Source organism: Prenolepis imparis, unplaced genomic scaffold (assembly GCF_030444845.1).
Source record: "Prenolepis imparis isolate NDT839.2.m4 unplaced genomic scaffold, iyPreImpa1.0 SCAF_8, whole genome shotgun sequence".
In the NCBI taxonomy this organism is placed as follows: domain Eukaryota; kingdom Metazoa; phylum Arthropoda; class Insecta; order Hymenoptera; family Formicidae; genus Prenolepis; species Prenolepis imparis.
This window is the reverse complement of record NW_028141166.1, coordinates 5,570,060-5,593,816: the sequence shown is the minus strand read 5'-3', so window position 1 is coordinate 5,593,816 and position 23,757 is coordinate 5,570,060. Positions and strand designations below refer to the sequence as shown.

The 23,757-nt window shown below is 35.1% G+C and overlaps 2 protein-coding genes across 16 annotated transcripts in view; one reads left to right on the top strand and one right to left on the bottom strand.

The window, feature by feature from the left end:
* LOC145939701 (uncharacterized) overlaps positions 1-23,757 on the top strand; it is a 251,871-nt gene that overhangs the window by 48,221 nt on the left and 179,893 nt on the right. The window contains exons 5-6 of the mRNA XM_083044229.1: positions 19,566-20,334; positions 20,497-20,545. Coding sequence (XP_082900355.1) covers positions 20,180-20,334; positions 20,497-20,545 — 204 coding nt within the window. The 5' untranslated portion in view covers positions 19,566-20,179. The remainder of the gene's footprint in view (positions 1-19,565; positions 20,335-20,496; positions 20,546-23,757) is intronic.
* By (focal adhesion protein tensin) overlaps positions 1-23,757 on the bottom strand; it is a 176,066-nt gene that overhangs the window by 46,053 nt on the left and 106,256 nt on the right. For 13 of the 15 annotated variants that reach the window (XM_083044191.1, XM_083044189.1, XM_083044192.1 and 10 more), the window contains one exon: positions 1,012-1,074. In XM_083044191.1, the coding sequence (XP_082900317.1) occupies positions 1,012-1,074 (63 nt within the window). Of the gene's footprint in view, positions 1-1,011; positions 1,075-1,963; positions 2,476-13,514; positions 14,059-23,757 lie in introns of those variants that run through there. The other 2 variants (XM_083044201.1, XM_083044200.1) reach the window with 2 other exon arrangements.

Genomic DNA, 23,757 nt, shown 5'->3' with positions numbered 1-23,757 from the left:
CCAATGAACAAGAATAATTAGCGTAGCTGATTACTGGTCGGATATTAGTATTCCCTCTCCGCTGTACACGCTAATAGAAAGTTATTCCGCCAACGTAGTAAGTGGCGGTTTATGCAATGCGTGTCTCATTCTCAATCGCAATTATGGTTATCATGGATTTAAACCGCTTTAATGCAATTTCCCGGGATTAAATCGCCGATGCAATTAAACTCTCATCGCTTATTTATTAAAATTTATATTCCGCGCATGCGAGAAGGAGAAACAGAAAAAAGAGAGAGATCCAAAAACCTTCCGTCGCACATAACGATATAATTCTATTTTAATATCGCGATGCGGATAACGAGCTACCAGCGTAGAACTTCCGGTGCGTAAAAAAAAAAAAAAAAAATATAGCATAAAAGAGACGGGCGCATTTCCATTTGAATGCGGGGAAAACTCTCTTCCCCGCGTCCGTAAAGAGTTCAGCGTTTTGGAAAGGTCGTACACGTGTGTCCTCCGGTTTCTGCATTTCGAAAGCAGGTATTCGAGAATGGGCGACGACGATGTGTCGTCGGGAATAATTTTTCCTGCAACCTGCACGACACGAAATGTTATCTGACAGAAGATTCAAACGAGTGTGCAAAAGTCATGCGTTTCGAATGTAAATAGCCTCGCTTCTTTCTGTCTTCTCGTGGAATAAATAAAAGTATGCCCGATGTAGAGTCAGTCGCTTGTGCGTGTACGTCGCCGATTATATCGTTATTAAATATTTAGAGATGCTTAACGATGAATCGCGAGCTTTCATCGATGCTGATAAGCTAAGGATAGAGAGTTCTTTAGTCCAGCTCATGAGAAAAAGCTATCTTTAGAAGATTGATTATTCATTTTCCGTTTCTACTATATCTCTAGTTATAGCAATAGTATAATTTCCGATGTGGTATAATATATGGTTATTTATTTCTAATAATATCATAATTTAAATGCGAGTGAATTTGGACACAGTAATTAAATAATTATGTCAAATTTACTTACATGCTGTTTGCTTCTTCCGATATTATTAACGTTTTTCGGTTGTGATTCGTAACCACCATTGTGCTGTAAATGGAAAAAATGGAAAAAATTAATCAACATGTTTGTTATTAAATATTGTATAAAAATTAATTAAGAGTACTCTATCAAATTAAGACTTAAAATGACAAAAATGTCATTGTCATTTATCATATAAGAAAATTAATACGCAAAAAATTATTGCTTTGTTAAAATAATGCCGCAATAATATTATTTTGAATATATTTTATTATTGAGTTGAGAATATAATAGCTCGGTTTTATATTACAACTTTCTGTTCGGTTCGTAGAAAATGTAATGCTATTATACTCTTCGTGGGCGTTGTCTCAAGAAAAGTAGGTGACATTATGGTTCATTGTTTTGAAATTAATGATATGCAGTGTACGATATTTCTATTGTTGTTTAAAGGAAAAATTATACAACGACAGGTGCCGTAACGGAGAGATTGAGTTGCATTCAATATTTCTAAAAAAAGACCTGCATTATCAATATCAATTCAAACCTATCAAAACCTATTAAATATCTTATATTGGATGCTGCGATTGCACAGTTATAGAAATGCAGTGAACGAACTTAAAGTTAAAAGAAATATATGTCTTCTATCGACAATATCATATATAAAAGCTAAAATTAAAAATTTATTCGGGAAATAAAAAAAAACATTTTTAAACGTATAAAAGAAAATAATTTAAAAAGGAATTTTTTTATATTTGTAGAATATTGAGATATATAAAATTTTAATTAAAATATTTTAGAATAATACGATCTACATCTGCAAGATTAACATTCGGTCAAGTTTCCGTTAGAGACAAGTAAAAAAAAAAAGAGATGATGACGTTTATGAGAAACTACTATTATGTAAATTGATACACACATTGCGCACGCGTGTGAAGGCACGCATGTTATTCGCACGCACCTCGCTCTCTATATGGAGGGCAGTGTGCCAAACAGTAAAGGCGATGCGGTGCAGAAGAGTCTCCGTTTTCTCTCGCAGGGGTGTTTCGACGTCTTTAATATTATTGTTAGCGTTATCCTGTCGGGTGTCGCCGCAACGGCAGCAGTTTGCTCGTAACCAGGCGCGCGATAGAGAGCTGCTGTTCGAGCTCGTCATCGGTGAGCAGGATCGGGGCCTTTATGTAATTCGTAATTTCCATATATCTCCCATTAGGCAAATGACGTCGGCGCTAAATCAGTCAAACGTTCTGGCACAACGACAGTAAACGCGAATGATATCTGGCATCAATCACCAGGAACCGTCAGAATTTTCGAATGTCTTCATCGCGCTCGTATCTTCATCATATTCTTATTGTGTGTGTAATTTTCTTCAAGTGAAACGATGTTTCAATATAATATCTTGGACATGTCCGACCATAGGAATCATAAATCACTCTTTTTACCAACGTCATCGATATTCATAAAAAAGAATGTAATAAGACTCGACATGATCGGCTCGATTTATTACACTCCCTATTTGTATGATATCTCTAAAAAATTTTTAATATATTAATTATTAATTACCAACAATAAGAATCTTGAATTTATATGTCTGAAGACACCATGCTCACTTCGTCATGTCGGGCACCGCCTTCTTTTACACTTTCTTCCCTCTTCTGTAAAAAACCGCGATGCTTGCCAAACGTGTCTCCCTAATACGATGCGGATCATTGATGTGCGACTTCCGGGTCAAGTATCGTATAAACATACGTAGCGTAACGTAATTCTCCTCTTCTCGATCACGTGAGCCAAAACACTCAACCCTTATTGGCACCAGGATCAGATGGAGCAAGTTTTATTGTTATCCAACTTTTACTACTATATTTGAGCATTTTTCTCTCTGTATTTTGTACTGTACGTATGGCACATTTCGACAACGTGGGATTTCCACTATGAATTGTGTTTACATATAACTAAAGATTTCTGAGTTTTTGAAAACTTTCAGATTTTCTATTCTTAGATTTCTCTCACATACACGGGATATAACAGATGTATACATATATATTATATAGAGATATTTTATTATTATTATTTATAATATTATAAATAAGAGATATATTATTATTTATTTTATTTTAGTCGCACATCAATTTGTAATGTGGAACATGATTTTTTACTCCGATTGCTTCAACACTATTTCTTTGCACTGTCATTTATCTCGTTATTGGCGTATCTTGCAATGTCTTTGGAGAATATCTCTTATCGGCTCAAACAAATAAAAAGATCATCGATCGCACTCTGTATAACCTTCATACGCAACCAGGCCGCATGATTAGCTCTCCCCCGCGTTATTCCACCCTCTCGGGCGCCGATCAATTCACCTGCCGCGGCTTGCAGGTGTGTGCGTTCAAGGTCAGTCGCGTTTCAAGGTACGCACCCTCTCCTATGGTCACGCTCGATTCCATCGAGCGTTTCTCTCTCACTTTACGTAGCCCGCGACCGCCGCCCATGGTTACCCTCACGTTCTCCCCGGAATGACGCGAGGAACGAAGGAGAATGACACGTTGAAAACGATCGGAACCCGAGTTCCGGCTACGGCGCGACCTGGGTCAACCGAACGTCTGCGGCGCACGGGAGCCGCCCCGGCGCTGCGGATGCACAGAAGGTTGAAAGCCCGCATCTCTCTCCCCCGGCAGGCCGGAATGTTGGGGTCCAGGACGGCGGGGTGGCAGAACGGGGTGAGAGAACTTGACGCGTAACCATGGCGACTGGTAGTCGGCGTTTCACGCAGGCTCGATCCTGCGCCGGGTGCAGATTCTCCTCCTCGCCGAGTGCGCTGCCAGCTTCCGGAGTGCCGAGCGAGCCGGCAGAGGATGTAGGGACGACACCTTCGAGAGTGGTTGAAACGCCACTCCCTTGAAATATAATTAGGCCACGTCGTCCCGCGTGGAATTTATCTCGGGGTGGATGTATCTTCCCCTCGAAATCTTCTCTCTCGACTGAGCGAGTAGGGAATGGGACTTTGATGATACGGGCTTGCGATATTTATCTTAATGTCTAGATCATGTCATAATGCGGATGTAATCTATACGTTATGTAACATCTTCTACGCGTGATCGATCAAAATATCCGTAGTAGAAAGTTTTATTGACACATCTTGCTCATCCAATTTATTCTATTTAATAAAAATCGACGTCTTTATTCATGAATTAGTTAAAATAATCTCTTGAAGATTTTTGTCGTTTAATTATTTTTCTTAACTTTCTTGCGAAATTTTTATTTCTTATTTGAAACGAAAAATTAAATAAAACGAAATTAAATTTCAAGCTACTTGCGAAGTTTCGCTCGCTTCTGTTTTCGATAGGTTTTATTTTAGGTTGCCATGTACGTCTCTCTGCGGTCGCATCGCCAATAAAGAAAAGCGTAGCCGAGTAGGTCGTGAACGTGCCACTCCCGTGGAATACAATTAGGCCACCTGGTGATATACACGCAATTTCTCCAATGTCATTTACTTTGTACATACATCTAAATTTTGCCCGTTACTGCGGAGGGTGCACGTTTGAACTTGCTAATTTGTAGCTCGGCAGGGAGATTGTGGAGAATGAGATTCATGAGCCACGCGACAGTGGGGATGCAATTTTTAATATGTTCTAACAAGATTTTCATTTTTCGAGTGATAAAATAACTTTACGGGAACGTGTCGTGACGTGTGTGAAACGATGTCTTCGTGTTTTTAACGTACCACGTCTTTCCAATATAATTAAGTCAAGCTTTTAAATTATTACATATATAATGTCGCGTGTCGGACTGATTTTAAGAGAAACTTTACTTATCTCGCAAAGTCATCCATTATTAATTTTTTATTCATTTTTATTTATAAAGTCCAAAAAATTGATTAAATTGTATGACACAAATAATTATTGTTTAAATCTTTCTTAAAAATAATGCTGATAATTATATAACTAGTCAGTGCAAACTCAATCAATGCTAAGTCGAAACGTTGAGTTATAAATTTTATTTTACGCCAATTTGTATGGAGAAGCGATGAGTCAATATTTATTTAATATTTCCATGTTTGCGCGTTTAGTGGAAAAATAAAAAATATATAGCCTTTTAACACGAATTCTTTTGAAAGTTTTTCTTGGGGTTCTGACGCAACACACTAATTTTCAAGCAAAAGAAACATCAGCGACATTTTACGACAAGATAAATCACACAAAGAGGGTCGATAGGCTTTCGTAGGTGAAACACGTTTTACCAGGACTAGGTAACCAGATAAATAAATATAAGAATGTCCTTGGCGAGAGAAAGATCGCAGATGGAATATATCGCCTCTGTCTTGGAGTTTAGATTCCGACCGGATTGCGAAAACTGTACGATTACTAAATCTGCCGCGTAAAAAATATGCGCGGCTTCGGTTATAAAAAGAAGCGGATAGAGGCCTCCTCGTTTAAATTCACATTCGTGAGTAGTGAAATATCGAGACGGTGGTATAAACCGTGTAGTATTTTTAGATTTCGTTGAAAGCAGTATGCCGTGCAGTATCGCTCCTAAAATATTGCGCACACGCAAACATACACACAATTTACAGATTAGCATAATTTAACATTGCAAATTATAACATGTCCAACAATGTTGCGGGGTTCGTTATTATGAAACAATAATATTGCGGGATTATCAAGCCTTAATTGGTTTAATCTCTTAAAATATGTTTTACCTGCCAACTAAATTCGCACTAATTAATGCACGCGATCGAAAACACGTTTTATCATCAAGGAGAAAAATCGATGAACGTAATCATTAAACAGGATTACGCGACGAGGACTTTCGCTATTTTGTGTAATAATTCAAACAAATCTCTAATTTATCCTCGCTACAGTATAAAATAACGTAATTTGTTGTAAGACTTGCATATTTGAATTGATAAAGCGAGAGAAGAAAATTAGATGCAGATTTTTCGAATATAATTTTTTTCATGTATATTTCATTTACATATCTAGGCGCAATAATATGTAATAAAAAGTACGCGATTTAAAGAATCTGATCTGAAAATCTATCTAAAACGTGATAATATCGATCAAAAGGAAAATCGTTTTAGCACACTAGATATTTATTTTAATAAAATTCATAATTCTATAATATAATTATTTATTTAATTTTTTACCACTTTGCCTATATATAAAATTTTTTATACCGCTGATATGTAATCTGTAAAAACAGTAGTCTGAAAAAAACATTTGTTGCAATCACGCTGAATCTGCAAAATGTCAAAAAATCTGATCTGGCTTTATTAATCGCAATTGTATTATTTAAAACTGATAACGCCAGTTTGATAAAAAGATAAAAATAAAATGATAGGAAAAAACGACGTATACGATAACACGGAAGTTTTGAGTCAATGCTATGCGGAATATATTGTTATTGAAATGGGCAATGATTCAATCTCACAATCAGCGAAAGAAAATAATTAACGTCTTAATGACGTCGATAATAAATATGACTTATGTATATAAAGTCAGATTAAACAGCGTGCGCTGTGTTTAGTTTGGAATGCGGAGATTAGTGTATGACGTTCGTCGAAAGGGCGAGTCGTACGAAGGGGAACCGACAGGATATACGATTGGCTAATCCGCACTTAATTGACTTATGTTTCGCAATCGAGCACGATCGGGAATCGCATCAGGGATCAACTGGAGCGCAGCTGCGGAGGGTTTAGATTCCGGACAGTTCTCGTTATCGGCGAACAAATCGTGACGTTGTTGGAATGAGGAAAGAGCGGGAATGACAATGGGGCGTTCGTAGTCACGCCGTATTACATTAGCGGATGTGTGGCAAGATGCCGATTGATAGTGCGGAATGTAAATTCCGATCGCGGCAACTATCACCCATGTTTCTATGCAAATGATCCGTGATGCTTGCTTATAATAAGTAGGCGGTAAATAGCTCAGTAGTAAACGACGGTGTTGGCTACTAGAAATGTTAATGCTAGAAATCTCGAGAAAATATATAAAAAAAGGTATTAAAATATTTTATTAATATATCCTTGATTTTTAAAATCGCGAACATTTTTTATATTGGTTTGTTTCGAAAGCTAATAGAGAATCAAATCTTGGAAAATGAATAAAAATATATAAGAAAAATATTTATTCTCCAATTTTTTATTGTACTTAAACAACAAATTTTAATATTTAAAAATCAGTAACACAAAATTATTTTCTTGGTAATTTAAAAGTTGTCAGAGAAAAAAGGATAAAGTCGCGATCAAATTTTCATGGGGGATAAACTCAAAAATATCATCTTGAATGGCAGATACAGGGCTGAATTTTAATATTAACGTCCCACACGTATACTTTTGATCCTCTTAAGATGATATTACTTCAATCAAAGTGCCATCAGAGCGGTCGGAAACTAAAGAACGTCACGTACGTGAGTTATCACGCGGAATGACTTAAGTTTCCCAATTTCTTCGATGGGACATTTTCGCGCTCCTTAGATTAGATAGACGGGACGCGTTTCGTAAGGTTTGTTTTCGATCCATCAGTATCTGAGCACTTGGCTCTTGCTAATATCAGATGGAGACAACCTTTGCAACGTTAGTCACAGTCTCGACTTTAGCCTTGTGGCAAAATGTGACGTGACAAGACACGGACACGTGTTACATACATATGCGCTCGCCGTCTTAATGGCCGACGATTACGTAAGGTCAGGTTTTTACACGCGCGAAGTATATTCTTCGGGAAATATATATTCTCTCCTCTTCCCACCGTAAAATTTATAGGAAGCCGAGAGAAGTGATCTCATAGGAAGTGACGCCCTTTACGATCATCGATATAAATACGCGCCCACCCGAGGCAAAAGAGAGCCGATGGCTATCATTTCATTATCCGTTCCCTCCTTCTCTCTCTTCCTTCGTCCGTTGTAATATCTGTCATAATTTCTTCGCGACTTCCATGGTTTTTTAACAGCATGGTTATACAACTTCGTAGTAAATATGACGTAAAGAAAAAGACGATAGCGATCGTAAAGAGAATCGCCGTCAAAAGGAATCGCTAGTTTATCTACTTACTAGCTCGGTTTTATCGTCGACCTTCGACCTGATCATTCGACGAACGCCGATTTAATCCTTTCATGTAATGTTTTTCTAAGTCTTGATAAGTGCGTCTTAATTTCGAACTTGCTTCATCTCTATTTGTTTTCTAGACATAATAAAGTCATTAGTGGCAGCGCGAGAGAATTTATCACCAATCGAACTGTATAAATTCCGCGCAGCGGAAATCAGAAATTATTTTAGTTAGAAACGGATATATATTTTATATATATAATACTTTTTCTTAACAAACTTTATGAAATTTGCATCTAACATTTAGCTTGATTCAATATATTATCGTCGTCGTATAAAGGAGATGAAAAAAAAAAATAGAAAAGTAATTGATTGTACACAGAGAGAATTTTCTCTTAGAATTTACCTGAAAATCATGGTAATCAGTATGGAAAGAATTTTATGAGAATTTCTCTTAATTAATATTTATCACAATAAAAAATAATATCTATCACAATAAAATATACTTAAAGTTTTATATTACTAAAAGTATGGTAAAATTAATGAAACATATTTTTAAAATTCTTTCCATATTGTCCCACGATTACCACGATTTTAAATTCTAAGAGAAAATTCTCTCTGTGATAGTATTATCCTTTTTAGTTAGATTGTAAAAAAATTCTCTTTCGTGAGCGCGATTAATCGAAACTTAATGACCGGCGTAATACAGTTTGCTTTTTCTTTCTTCACTTCCACGACTTTATTTCTAAGCGAGAACCACCATGTAGTAGAAATGCGATCACCGGAAATTTCGTATCCTCGACCGCATGCTGTCGTTCGTTCGTTCTAGATCGCAGTCTCGATTCGGGTTTTGGATTCATGCCAGCCACCTATCGAAGATCCCCTACTTTCGCAGCGGTAAATCGCCCACGTCGCGTGTAAGGAAAAGGAACGAATACAAAATGATCCCTACTTGCTTCTACTTAATACACACATTATTTTAATAATTTCAAAATTCCAAGCGAAATTAAAAGCATCTTAAAAAGAATTTTTGGACAACGCTAATTTATCAATATTTTCATAATAAATTCAAACTTGTCCCTTTTTACGTGATCAAGCAACTCATAAAAGTATCTGGATCCTCCTGCGAGAGAATTTCCGACCTCTGATGTCGCTTGCAACATCAGAACTCTCGTGGCGCACGCAAAAAACGCCCTGCAGATAAACGCAACGATAGTGGAATTAAATCACGAGCCGTTTACACGAGATGTACTCGTGTATTTCGTGTTCGCGTGTATGGTGAGAACGTCCCCGCGTTAAAGACAACTCGCTTTCACGAGAATTTTCTGACCGCCCAAGGAGCGGGTCGTTGGCACTATCAGCCGGGGTTTTCACGTTCGATAACGAAGATTTACGAACGACTTCGCGACGCTGGATTTTTATGATTGCTGGCGCCATTTTCGGCGATGTAAAATTCTGCTCGCATTATCGGGATCATTGAATCTTAAAGTATTTTTAGAATTGTCACTGAAATATACATAGGTATCTGTTTATCACAAATCATTTTTTTCTACACAGAGAAAATTTTCTCTTAGAATTTACCCTGAAAATCGTGGTAATAGTGGACAATATGGTATGGAAAGAATTTTACTATGCAGTAGTCAAATTAATCAAACATGTTTTATATTTTATTGTGATAAATATTATTATTTTTATTGGTAAAAATATTAATCAGAGAAATTCTCATAAAATTCTTTCCATACCATATTATCCTACGATTTTCAGGGTAAATTCTAAGAGAAAATCCTCTCAGTGTATTTATACTAATATCGATCGGAATAAATTTGAGTAACTTGAGCGATTTATTAATATTCGATATTTATATTCAATCTAAAATTTATCAAAAAATGTCTGAAATATCTATTTAAATGTCAGAGTATACAATAATTATAGAACCCAATTAATATCCGATCGTTTTATCGAGAATCGCACGAAATAACACTCAGGACTCTCGCCGAGAAGATGTTTATTTGCGTGCGAGAAACTTATCGTGTCGAGCCACTAATTGATGCCCCACGAGAGAGAGAGAACTCCGTACAAGAAACGTCGCCCGTGATTTGCCTCCATTTGTTCGGCGAGGCGTGTAAAGAACTTAATGTCGCAGCCAATTACTGTGCATAACAGACGAATCAAAGTGCATTGTCGGCAAACCAGTTCAGCACGCGTATATAGAATTGTCACTGTGGCTTCACTCATCGTTACTATTTCGCTCGCGATTACATCCTCGTCGGTCGATGCAACAATCGTTGACAGCTGTAATAGTAATTTCTCGTACAAGCGCATTGTATGCGATTTATGATTAATAACGTTCGCAATAATAATGATATATCGACTGTCGTCATCTCGGAAATTGTCGAAATAAATCATATTGAAAGCAAAGTTGCGCGATAAATGTTGAATTTCGAAAGATACATTAATACTTTTCGAAAAAAATAAATTTACCTATTATAAGATAGAATTAAAATCAAAGGAGGAGAAAGAGGGAGAGAGAAGTTTATTAATAATTAGGGACTGAAGCGGAATCTTTAACAACTACTTATTACGTTACAGGATAATAATTATACATTAATACTTTTCGGGAAAAATAAATTTACCTATTATAAGGTAGAATTAAAATCAGAGGAGGAGAAAGAGCGGGAGAGAAGTTAATTATTAATTAGGAACTGAAGCAGAATCTTTAACAACTACGTATTACGTTACATTACGTATTATGTACACGCATGTTTCCTATAACGGGGTCTAAAGTGGAATTGTTAACAGCTACATATTACGTTACGAGTCACACGCTTCCCATAACGGATCAAATAGGTCAAAGAGCATCCCGAAGAATTTCTCGGGCAACACATTTTAATGACTTTATACGTATATTCCGCCCCTAGACCCTGTGAACTTTTTCCGACACTTCCCAAGCGTTCGCTTATGTTATTTCACATGTTGGGCGGAAACTTAAATCATTTGACGCACCTTGCGAACCTTTCCTTCAAGCTGGATAAATTGTTAAATCGCGATTCAGAAGGGTGTACCCGTATCGAGACATTGAGGATGATAAATCGAAGGGAGTCAAGACAAAATAAGATGTTAGAATGAATCCAAAGACTCTTATTTTTTCTTTTTGGTCTTTTATTTCTTGTCCTATCACTTGCTTTGATAGATTATGATTTTTTTATCTCTCATGTAATATTCTTACTCTTCTTTGTTATACTTGACATAGTTTTCCCCGATCTTTCGCTCTCTGATATAAGGTGTTTCGGCAACATGTGCCAGATGGCCACCAATTCCTGTGTAACCTAATGCGAGATTTCGTCCCCCGTATATTTCCGTGCGACAACATAACAACGCGGAGGAAGACAAAGCGTGAATCGGCCGATGTATTGTTGTTGGCAGAAACGATACGAGTTTCATAAATCAATGTCGAGGATATTGGCGCTATCGCCGGTTGTTAGCTGATGGATCGGAATATTTTAGTTCGCAATTTGCCAGATGATTTACAAAAAACTCTGCAAAAATTATTTAAATCGAAAGCATTATAAGACTTGCACGGTTTTTCCTCGTTTCTTTTGCATTAATGTTTGAAAAGTAGCTGCATCTCTCTGGCAAACTTTGATCAATCCCTATTTATAATAAATTTTTGCAACTTACATATGTTTGTAATGAATTTATATGTGAGATATATTAGTAATCTCATAATTCTATAGTAATTAAAAAATATATTTTATAAATGTATATATTTTGTAATTTAGTTTTGCAAATGCAGTACTGAAATAAAAAACAAAATTCCCTTAAAATTATATTGAAAGCGAGTTAGACGTGGTTATATTCGGACCGAATATTGAGATTTTTCTTTCAATATCCGGGTAATGGTCCCTTCCACGTATTTTCTGCAAGCCTATGGAAATACCATCTTAAAATTCCGCTTGACGCCCCGGGTAAACTCGTTCGCCGCGGCGATAAAGTCGAACGAGAATAGATGAATGACGCAAGGCGCCGTGAGCTCGTGATATGTATTCGATACTTATCCGCATATAAACGTGATTTGAGATGGAATTGAGAAGAATTGGTCCAGCGCCTGCTAAGGACTCTGTTGAACATCGCAATATGACCACACCCTCTCGCGATATCAAAAATGCACTATTTTACAACTTACATTAGCGATAAAAGAGAAATGTATTTTTATATCATATCGTATCGCTTTCCCAAAATTAAATTGTCTCTTATATAAAATGTCTCAATCAATTAGATTCTATTGTAATATAAAGCTGTTGAATATTAAGTACTTTTCCTTAATTAAAAATTGAAGATTATTATTCATAGTTTCAATAATTTTTAAATCACAGATTCATTGAAATAAGATAATTTAGTTAAAATAAAAGAAATCTGAATTAAATTAAGAAATGAAATTTTCTCCATCAATATGTATATATATTTCTGAATTTGCAAAAACTTATCAATGGGCTCAATGTTAAATATTTCATATTTAATTAATACCAATAATTGGGCTCTTTTTAATCACATTTTCTTCAGGAAAAAATCAGAGTAAGACATAATGTTATCTATATTGTTAGAACTTTCATATATGCAGGTAATAACTCTAATATTGCGTCCAAATATCATCGACAATCGTCGAGAATCATCAAAAAACATCTGCGCATAGCTCTCGCTTGTAAGTTACTTCCTGAATTTTTATGGGACATGTATAGGTGAGCATTTTGTGAGGAAGGCGAAAAAATTATTATCGATCGTTTTCGACGATGTTCGCAAAAATATATTTGGCGTAGGAATTTATAGCATTCTTGATATTTTGCGATCCTGTCAGAAAAAGTGAGCGTGTCATAAATTTCATCGAAGCGATTCCTATTTCAAGTGTATTACACAATGTAGGAAATTTCTTAGAATAATATTACACTGTAGTATATTTTGTCTTACGTCATCGCCATTACCCCTTTGAATATTCTGCGCGCACAATTACGGATTATATTTACATTCCTCATTTGTTTATACATTTTTATGGCCATGATGCTTTTATGTCTGCTACTCTTTATTTTTTTTATATTAGTCGCTGTAAAATATATTTACTCTCTAAATGTTAAATGGAGATTATCTTTTTACTTTTTGTCATATTATAACTGATACAAATATCACAAGACACGTGTGCTTATGAAAATAAAATTTAGATTTAACTCCGAATCTCTCTTTGCAATCTCTTTCAAATAGAAAATTGCATTAATTTTTATTTTAATACTTCTCGATTACATAATATGCGACTCGTAGGATTTTGCAACAAAATAAACGCGTATTATTATTAAATCAACAATTATCTCTCATTGCAATATTATTGATCCAATCTTCCTGTCATCGAAAGATTCATCGGCGCTCGAAATAAATCGTTTCGACGCGACGAAAAACGGTCTCGATCGTCTCGGCTTTGAAAACTCACCGTGTAAGCGACGTGATAATTCCGATGTACATCGCCGTGACACTGGACCGTCGACAGCATGTTGTCGGCCGGCTGTCAGCCACTCGAAAAAGAAAACAACTGTATCGGCTGCCGACTATCTCCGCACTAAAAGCGCAACGACCTCGTGGCTTAACGCCACATCTGACCGATGATCCGCCACGCACTTTTCTTCATCAACGATCCCCCGATGGTTCTCCAGACACCCCGAAAGTTTCCCACCGACGACATCCCCCGACTGTCAAATGTCACTTCCCGACGTCACCGGCAATTTCCCTTTAATTTTATCCTTTCAACTTGCGCGCATCTCTTAACTAATTTATCAATTAATTGAAATGAAGTGATAATTGTTGTTACATCGTTTATTATTGTTTTAAAATTCTGCGTCGATGCAGAGAGTTTCGTAACGACGGTGAGAAATTCTCGGGAAGGGAGAGACGACTTTTTCGGGTGGCGAGGACGAGAGAGGCCGAAAAGACGCGGCACACGTTCGACGGCAAAAGCCGACAGAGGACGAATGGGGAGCTCGCGCATTTCGGAGCATGCATGGATAACGATAGCGCTCTCTCAAGAGAGTACGAAACACGCATGCGTGATGCCCCCGGGCCTGCTTGCGCGCGTATCCCTCGCCGTTGCTTTTCCTCCGCGTGCTCCATCAGCATCTCCTCGTTGTCTGACAGTTCCCGGCTTTTTCAATTATCGCCGCCGATGCTCTGACAGCTTGCGTCTTTCAGCAACGCGCCCGCCGCATATTTGCATCGGAGGGTCGCGGGGGAAGCGAAATTTTTGGGATGTGAAATTTTTGACGTTCGGAATTAAATCGACAGCTCGCTGCCGAAGGGCGCAAGTTTAAGTGCTATTTTATGTCATTTCAAACTGTGTATAAAACTGTCATAAATTTCTCGAGAGATCGTAGATTGCAATTTTGTTGCAAATCTGGATTACGATTTGAAATTCTATATTTCTAGTAGAAAGCAAATATTGGAAAACGTGTATTTCGCACGACATCCTACGGCGCTCGTACATATAGATTAAAGAAAAATAGATGCACAAGTATTACGTTTTTATTTTTTTTCTTTCTACGACGAGTAAACAATTTAATGAAAAATCCGAATGCGATAGAAAAAAACTGAAGATTACTTTGTCATCGTATAATCCATTATAGTGTAATCAAATTGAGAGATTCTCGATATCGTTCTTCATTTCAATTTACGAGCCATTTCTATAATGTATATATAGTGTCTATTAAATTAAATTTTATTATATTCATCGAAGATCGATCGATTTTATTCCAGCCTGACTGCGACTCTATATAACGGATTTATTTTATGATTATAGACGATGGTTTTAAATTATTATTCCCCGCTGTATCTCGATCGATAATCGATATAGTTTCGATCCGAGACTCTCCGTCACTTTTATCGCCTAAACTGGTTTACGAGACGGATCATTTGTCTCGATCCGCGTGTCTTCTCGATACCGTCATGTCATCCTCGTCCTTGATCCACGATCGCATTCTGATTGGCCGCAATTGGTCAACAGTTCTTCTTCTTTAATTTACGAAAATACATCAGCCTCACTTTCATCATCGACTGCCGTCGTTAATTATTATTTGATTCACGATAACGCGAGATTAATGACTTTGTACCGAAAGGGTTTAATTATTCCGCGGTCGATCGTTGCGAAATACTTCAATAAGAACATCGTAACAAGCAAGCGTAATATACGTATTACGAAACTGTTTCTCTTTGAATTTACTTATAAAATAGATTTTTCATTATTTTACTAAATACTATGTTAAACGCAAATAAACATTTAATTTAGGTTGAGAATTATGATGATTTCTTTTACTTTCGTTAATTTTTTTATATCAAAGGAAAAATACACGTTAAAAAAAGCCTTGAGCTAAACTATTACGTTTCATCGCCTAAAATTAGTGATTTCTGCACAAGTACAGGAAATAGGAACCGCCGACGTCAGAACAATAACAACGATCGATGGTTCCAAGCCATTTCGCGCACTATATTAATAGAACTCAATCTCAGCTGTAGCCGCTAGTAAATCACATATCGGGGAATTTTTATTTTCGAGAGCTTTCGGCCAAGAGAGATCCAAATATCGTTTAAATATATATTATATCCATACTTCAAACTTTTTTTAAAGTTTGCTATTTTTATTTGTATATATTTCAAGAGAATTTTATTACAATATAACTATTTTATATTGTATTAAAATATTATTTTGATAATACTAATCAAGACAAAAGTTATGTTTAATTAATAATAAAATGCGATTAAGAAATCTCTAAAGAAACTGAAATGTCGTAACTTTTTATGAGAAATGTTGCAAGCTTGCAAATATTTCTGCGCACCATTCGGCAATAACACGCGATATAGTACATTATACGAAAGTCTCGCATAAGAGAGATTTTCGCGGCGTTGAATGGCAGCAATGAAGATCGACGATCTTCGAACAAGGAACTTTGAAGAGGCTATGCGAGGCGTCTTTTCATTCGACGGAGATTCGCGATTGATAGATTGTCTCGGTAGGCGGTCAGCGGCATCATTTTTTATCTGGTCGGTGGGCGACTCTGATGGCACGATAAATTTTTGTTTCTCTCATTTTTATGTATTACAACTCGTAATCGATGCGTGGACAAAAACGACTTTTCCACAAGTGCGTTTCATTGTCTTTGATAAACAGTGAATCGCGTAGAAGAAATTGTCAAATTTCTCCTCCGCAAAATTAAAGATTTCATGATTGTTATATTTTTTTAAATCATAATTTTCGTCGTTAAATTATTCCCTTTAATTATTGATTGTGCCGTGAAAAAATATCACGACATAATAGAAAAATTACTAATCGATTATATCATTTTGATCCATTATAAGATAACAGCATAATATTATTTTTATTAAGGTTTATTAAATTATTAAATTATTATTAAAGTTTTTAGTTATACACAAAGAGAATTTTCTCTTAGAATTTACCCTGAAAATTATGGTAATCGTGGGATATGATGGAAAGATTTTTATGAGAATTTTTCTGATTAATATATTTATCACAATAAAAATAATATCTATCACAATAAAATATGTTTGATTAATTTTATTATACAGTTTAGTAAAATTAATCAAACATATTTTATATTTTATTGTGATAAATATTAATCAGAGAAATTCTCATAAAGTTCTTTTCATATCATATTGTCCCACGATTGCCACGATTTTCAGGGTAAATTCTAAGAGAAAATTCTCTCAGTGTATATATTAAAAATTCATAATATTAATAATTCATAATATTACTAATACGTAATAATAATTCATAATATTAATAATATGTAGACGTAAATATATGAACGTACTAATTCTCTAATTAACGTTAATAGATATTCGAGCATAGATATTGAAATTAAAGTTGTGGTAAAAAATGCCTTTGCATGATTCTTTACTGGCACTAAAGGATCGAGATTACGCGAGTGTGCCTCGGAGAGCCATCAATCTCGTCGTCGACCCTTTAATCGCTAATTAGCCAACAATTTATTCACAAGCGTTGCTCGTCTGTCGCGTGTCGGCATCGCGAATTTAAATCCAACCGCGAATTTAAAGCCGCCACGTCGGGTGTGAGAAATCGCATCGAATTTCGGGATGCAAATGTGCAGGCGAGAAAGCAATTTCGCTGTGCGCGCGTGTTGGTTCATATATACGCATCGCGCTCGCGCGAAACCAATTAAAGCTGTTCTCTCTCTGGAAGTGGCGAAGGTCGCCGCTTCAGAGGCTACACAGACTGACTGGCGAAAGATATTCGCGGAAGAAACGTGAAAGGCTAATACAGGAGCGAGTATATGGTGGTGTGTCGAGCAAAGCGGGCGGAACATTTTTCATGCTTCCGACATAAAATCCGGGCGAGAGAAGCGGAGCATTAATCCTTCAACCGGGCATCGAAGGCTCTCCTCCGGCAGACCCGACTGCGGCAAGACAGTTCATAAATTTCGATGCACTTAGAGAGAGGCACGCTCGGCCATCGCTTCGGCGCATCGAATCGTTACCCGGATACTTCGGGCAATCGGTGAAAGACGAGGCGAGAATGAATGGACGAAAGTGGTGCGAAGAAACCGGGAGACACAGTAGTACTAGACCTGCCGATGATCGTGTAAAATAGGAACTTCTTTCTTCTTTCCTTTCATACTTGGAAAAGAAATTAATAGCTTGTATAATACAAATTGATCGAATAGGATCAAACGTAGATATTGATGTAATAAGTTTGAAGAGAATAATTTCGTAAAGGCTTATATCATTAGGAAAGTAAAATGCAATGACAGTAAAATATTGAACCGACTAATAGCATTATTATTAATTCTTCGTTCTCTTTTATAACAATGAAAGCCCTCACAAAGGGAGACGATAAGTATTTTACTTCGCGCGAAAGGATTCTTTTATATAACCATGGAATTTTCCTCAATCAGCTGCCATTATTCTACATTCTTATGGATTATAAGAGTGTTGAAAATTACTATAGGTATTAAAGAGCTACGATTTGTTACTGAAATAAAAAGGAGAAAGTGGTAAAGAAATGAGAGACACAGGAAAAATTGGGACGATCGAAATTGCATATATGTATATATAAAACACACACACGAACGAGATAGTGCAAATGGTAGCACTATATAGAGCAGTGACAAATAGCCCAAACGAAAGGATGGGCTCTGGTACCAGCGTACGGAAAAATGCAAACTTTGATAAACGGCGCATAACTCGGAGGAAAACCTTCTTTCTTTCTTTCTTTCTTTCCCCCTTCGCCTAAACGTCCACACGCTTGCTGGAAACTATGAAAACCGAATATGCTCCTAAAATAAATCGCTTTAATGCATTATGCGATGTGTTGCCGAGAGTGCTGCACATGCTTTCTTTTATCTTTCGAGATAATATGAAAAAATACAGAATTTCCGATTTGAATTTCAGGAGCAGAATTTGCACAATCTTTCACTTTAGGATTGAGTATACTGAGAGAATTTTCTCTTAGAATTAATCCTGAAAATTATGGTAATCGTGAGACAATAGGATATGGAAAACATTTTATAATTTCTCTGATTAATATTTATCACAATAAAAATAATAATAACTATCACAATAAAATATAAAACATGTTTGATTAATTTTTAAACTGCACAGTAAAATTAATCAAACATATTTTATATTTTATTGCAATAGATATTATTATTTTTATTGTAAATATCAATCAGAGAAATTTTCATAAAATTCTTTCCATACCATATTGTCCAACGATTACCACGATTTTCAGAATAAATTCTAAGAGAAAATTCTTTCTGTGTAGATTTATTTGTTTGATTAATAAATCTGTTTAATGCGTTCATGATGTGTCAGCGAGATATGTTTCTAATTTGTCATGATTGATATTAGGATTCCTCGAATTTTTAACGAATATTAACAAATTTATTTTAACTAGAACAATACAAGTACGCGAAATTCTTCGGTTTTATGTTAAAAGAATGATATTTAAAAAAAAAGTTTGTTTAAACTCGATTAATATTTTTCCACAAATATCAGCTGATTAAAGCATTAATTTGCTAATTGAATTTTAAAATAATAATATGTTAAAAATATTAAAATAGTAATATGTTGTAAATAATATGTTATAATACCTTATCCGCGAGTAATATTTTTTGACAGAAATCAGCTGATAACTGTCAAAAATATTAATCGAGTTTAAAGTATTATAACATATTATATCTAAAATAAATTATGATGGAGATAAGGCTGAATAAAGCGTTAATTTGCTAATTAAATTTTAAAATAAAACTGTTATAAGAATTAAAATAATGAAATGTTATAAATAATATGTTATAATACTTTAAACTCGATTAATATTTTTGACAGTTCTCAGCTGATTTCTGTTAAAAAATATGAATCGCAGATAAGGTATTATAACATATAATTTATTACTCACATATATTATTATTAACATATTACTATTTTATATTTTTTACAACATATTTCAAAATTTAATTTTCAGGTTGCTCGGACCCGGACCGCCGAGCCAAGCCGAATCGAGCCGAGCTCGCGACCCCCACCACTCGGCCATCTTGTCGCGAATGTTGCGCGTTCCGTAACTAGCAGTGCCCGTCCGACGTCCGATGTCAGTACTGCTGTTGCTAGGTGCATTGTTCGCGATCGACGTTTGCGCGCTCATATGTTTTTACGTGCTTAATTATCGTATCAATCCGATCGCGTCGCGAAATCGGTACCGACATCGTGATCGCGAGTCTACTAATTGTGAAATATAAAACATAATGAAATGCAGCGCCCATTTCGAGAAATATCGGCGACTCCTGACCTAACCTAACCTAACCTGCGTGCGTCGCGGGGAAATCGCCGCATCATCGTCGTTCGATGAGATCCTCCGATAAATGGGCCTCGAAAAAAGCGGCGACGCGAAAATAGAGCATCGGTTCTATTCGCGCGCGAATAAGCTCTCGCGATTCTCGCGTTTTACCGAAACGCGTCGAAAGTGTGATATTTAAAATCCGGGCGTCGCCACCGAATAAGAGTTTGACTGCGAGATTCTATCGAGTGTCGGACGTTGATTTGTACGGTTTTAATTTTCGAATCTTTTTTTCTCATTGCGCAATGTACGCGAAATACGTGATTCACGCGTCACGTCGGGAGTGCCGTGTAAAGTGTCGGGCGATCGTAATTATTCGTGTTTTCGCGAGTGCTACCATGGACCAAGAGAGGAGGAGCAGGCCCAGGGCGGCATCGGGCAACAGCGAGGCAACTGCGAGGTATGCAAAATATCTAAAAACATTTTTTCCAAATTAAACTGAGATATTCGACCGTTTCCAAATTTTCAAAACACTGTACACACACATACCTTTCCCCCTCCCCCTCCCCCATACACACACATGTATATATGTATGTACATAATTTGAATATTTTGTTTTCAGATCAATGGGCTGTGTACTACAAACTACAACTCTGCTATTGCACGTATCGGTGAGTGAGAAATTTTTTATTTCGATCGAATTTTTTGAGACTAAAAAAGACGTTAAGTTTATTCTCGCAAGTATTGTTGCATCTTTTCCGCGATGCTTATTGACTGTTTCGATTTGCATTGTGCGTTATATTCGTGTAGCTTCGAGAGGCTGTCATCGCGAGAGTTAGTAGTTTGATAGTTTGTTTAAAATAAAATAAAATAAAATAATACGTTTTAAATTTAAATAATATGTTATAATACTTGACTTGTTATAAAACTCGATTAATATTTTTGATAGTAATCAGCTGATTTCTGTCAAAAAATATTAATCGCGAATAAGTATTGTAATATATTATTTACAACATATTACTATTTTAATATTTTTTACATATTGTTATTTTAAAATTTAATTAGCAAATTAACGCTTTAATCAGCTGATTTCTGTAAAAAATATTAATAAAGCGTTAATTTGTTAATTAAATTTTAAAATAATAATGTAATATGTTAAAAATATTAAAATAGTAATATAATATGTTAAAAATATTAAAATAGTAATATAATATGTTAAAAATATTAAAATAGTAATAAGTTGTAAATAATATGTTATAATACTTTAAATTTGATTAATATTTTTTGACAGAAATCAGCTGATAACTGTCAAAAATATTAATCGAGTTTAAAATATTATAACATATTATTTAAAACATATTATTATTTTATTTAATTTTATTTTGAACAAACTCAAACTACTAACTCTCGATGCTACGAATATAACACACAACGAGAATCGAAACACCCAATTAGCATCGCAGAAAAAGAGGCTACAATACTTGCGAAAATCGACTTAACATGCCTTTTTTAGAAAGGGAAATTGATTCTTATGTTTTATAAATATGTAAAAAAATTAGAAGTGTCAGAGAATGTATTGTTGTGATAAAATACGATTTATTTTACAATAATACTGATTAATGTGAAAATAATTGTCTTTCACTATTGTTTATGATATTATCTAATATACGCAGTGTCTATAACATTGTAGATATATGCGTGTTTAAATTTTAAAGCGGAAGTAAACGGCACGCGACAACCAGATTGTGTCTGGTGTCTGCGCCGAGAGAGAGTGCATATCTCTCCTTTCGTCCTGTCGTAGATCGAATCCAGACTCGGATGTAACCCCATCTCCGAGTTACCGTAAATAAATCGGTAGCGTTAAACGCATGCATGGCAGATGTTAAGGACGCATTTCGTTAGTCGGGACTGTGTTCTCTCGAAAGAAAAACACAAGAGTTCGTAAAATATTAGGTCGTAATAGCAGTTTGTTGAAAGTCACTTTTGCAATGTTTCAAAAAATTAATGCGGTTATTTTTATCTACACTGAGAGAATTTTCTCTTAAAATTTACCCTGAAAATTATGGTAGTCGTGGGAAAATATAGTATGGAAAGAATTTTATGATAATTTCTCTGATTAATATTTATCACATTAAAAATAATAATATCTATCACAATAAAATATAAAACATGTTTGATTAATATTTGACTAAACTGCATAATAAAATTAATCAAACATATTTTATATTTTATTGTAATAGATATTATTATTTTTATTGTGATAAATATTAATTAGAGAAATTCTCATAAAATTCTTTCCATACTATATTTTCCCACGATTACCATAATTTTCAAGATAAATTCTAAGAGAAAATTCTCTCTGTGTAGAGGTTTTGCAAATAAATATATAAAAATATACGAACAATATATTAATTTTAAAACTCTATATTAATTTTTTAGTTGAGATAATAATTTACTACTGTTATTGTGTAGAGAGAGAGAGAGTTAAAAAACAATATTAAAGAGAAATTGCGTAGTTGCTCTTAATAAAATTATAACTGGGCGCGATAATCAAACAAATTATATATCTCTCTCATAACTCTAAAATACCGATAAAATGTGCGCGCATCTGTTATAATAACTGATAATTCAATATTTATATTCAGACTCGTTATCGAATTCGAACGAGTTATTGCTTAGTGATTCGCAATAATGAATGTTCGTACGAATTTATCTCGTTAGTTTGTAAATGCTGAAAATAAATTATTGGATATGCAAAATAATAGGCAGCAATATATGTCTTTATATTTTTTCATTATTTTCGAAAAGTTTATGTCATAATTTATTCTTAAGTATAATTATATTATACTGAAAAGCGTTAGTTCTGAAACTTTTGAAAATATTGCAATAAAAGAGAACAGAAAACATTTCTGAATGCTTAAGTGACGAAAAAATTATGCTAGTTTTATTAAAATTTCCAACATATTAATTATATTTAAATGCAAGAACAATAATCAAAGATTTTGCAAATTCAGAAATTAAATACCTAAAATTTTCTCTGAAGAAGGCAAAATATTAATATTCCCTAGTGTTCCCGTATCATCTCATAGTTTTTAAAAATTATAGAGAAAATATATACACACATTTGAAATAATTTCTATGTCATTTGCGCGTGAACAAAAGATATGTAAAATTCTATTTTTTATTCAGAGAATGCAAAAACTACCCTACATAATTGAGACACCGCATCATGTACGTTTTATTGTTTACTATGCAAATTGCTGATACCAACATGAATATGTAAAACGCGATATGAATCATGCCGCGCAATATTTTCATGCAAAATTGCCATGTCACGATAACAATCAAAAAATGCAGATATAGTAAAAATCATCGAAAACGCGCAAGATTACGAACGACTGCTGTATCCAGCTGCGTCATTAACGTACTACGTTGTATCCTGTCAACGTTTCTAACGACCTGTACGATCTTATTTCCCGACCTTTTCGTCGAAATGGTTAGACGTGGAACACGCGTACAAAGTTTCTTCAATGATGACTGGCAGCTGCAGGATTCTCAAGGATCCGCGCTGCATCTTTTTTCTTTTTTCTTTTTTTTTTTAACAGTCGACCCTCTTAACCTTAAACCCTTTTACGTGCCGAAAGGAGCGAGTAGGAAAGAGAGAGAGAGAGTAGCCTTAATAAAACTTTCGTTAAAGCGGATGGAAATTTTTTATTATCAGGCTATAGTGTAAGAAGCGAGATTAATCGCCAAGAAATTTAATATTCGCATCGCTGAAAAGCGGAAACTATTGACTCGAGTTATTTCATCGTTATTCTTCTCTCTTGATATTGTGCTTATATTAAATTATTACTAATTAAATTATTAAATTATTATTAGATAC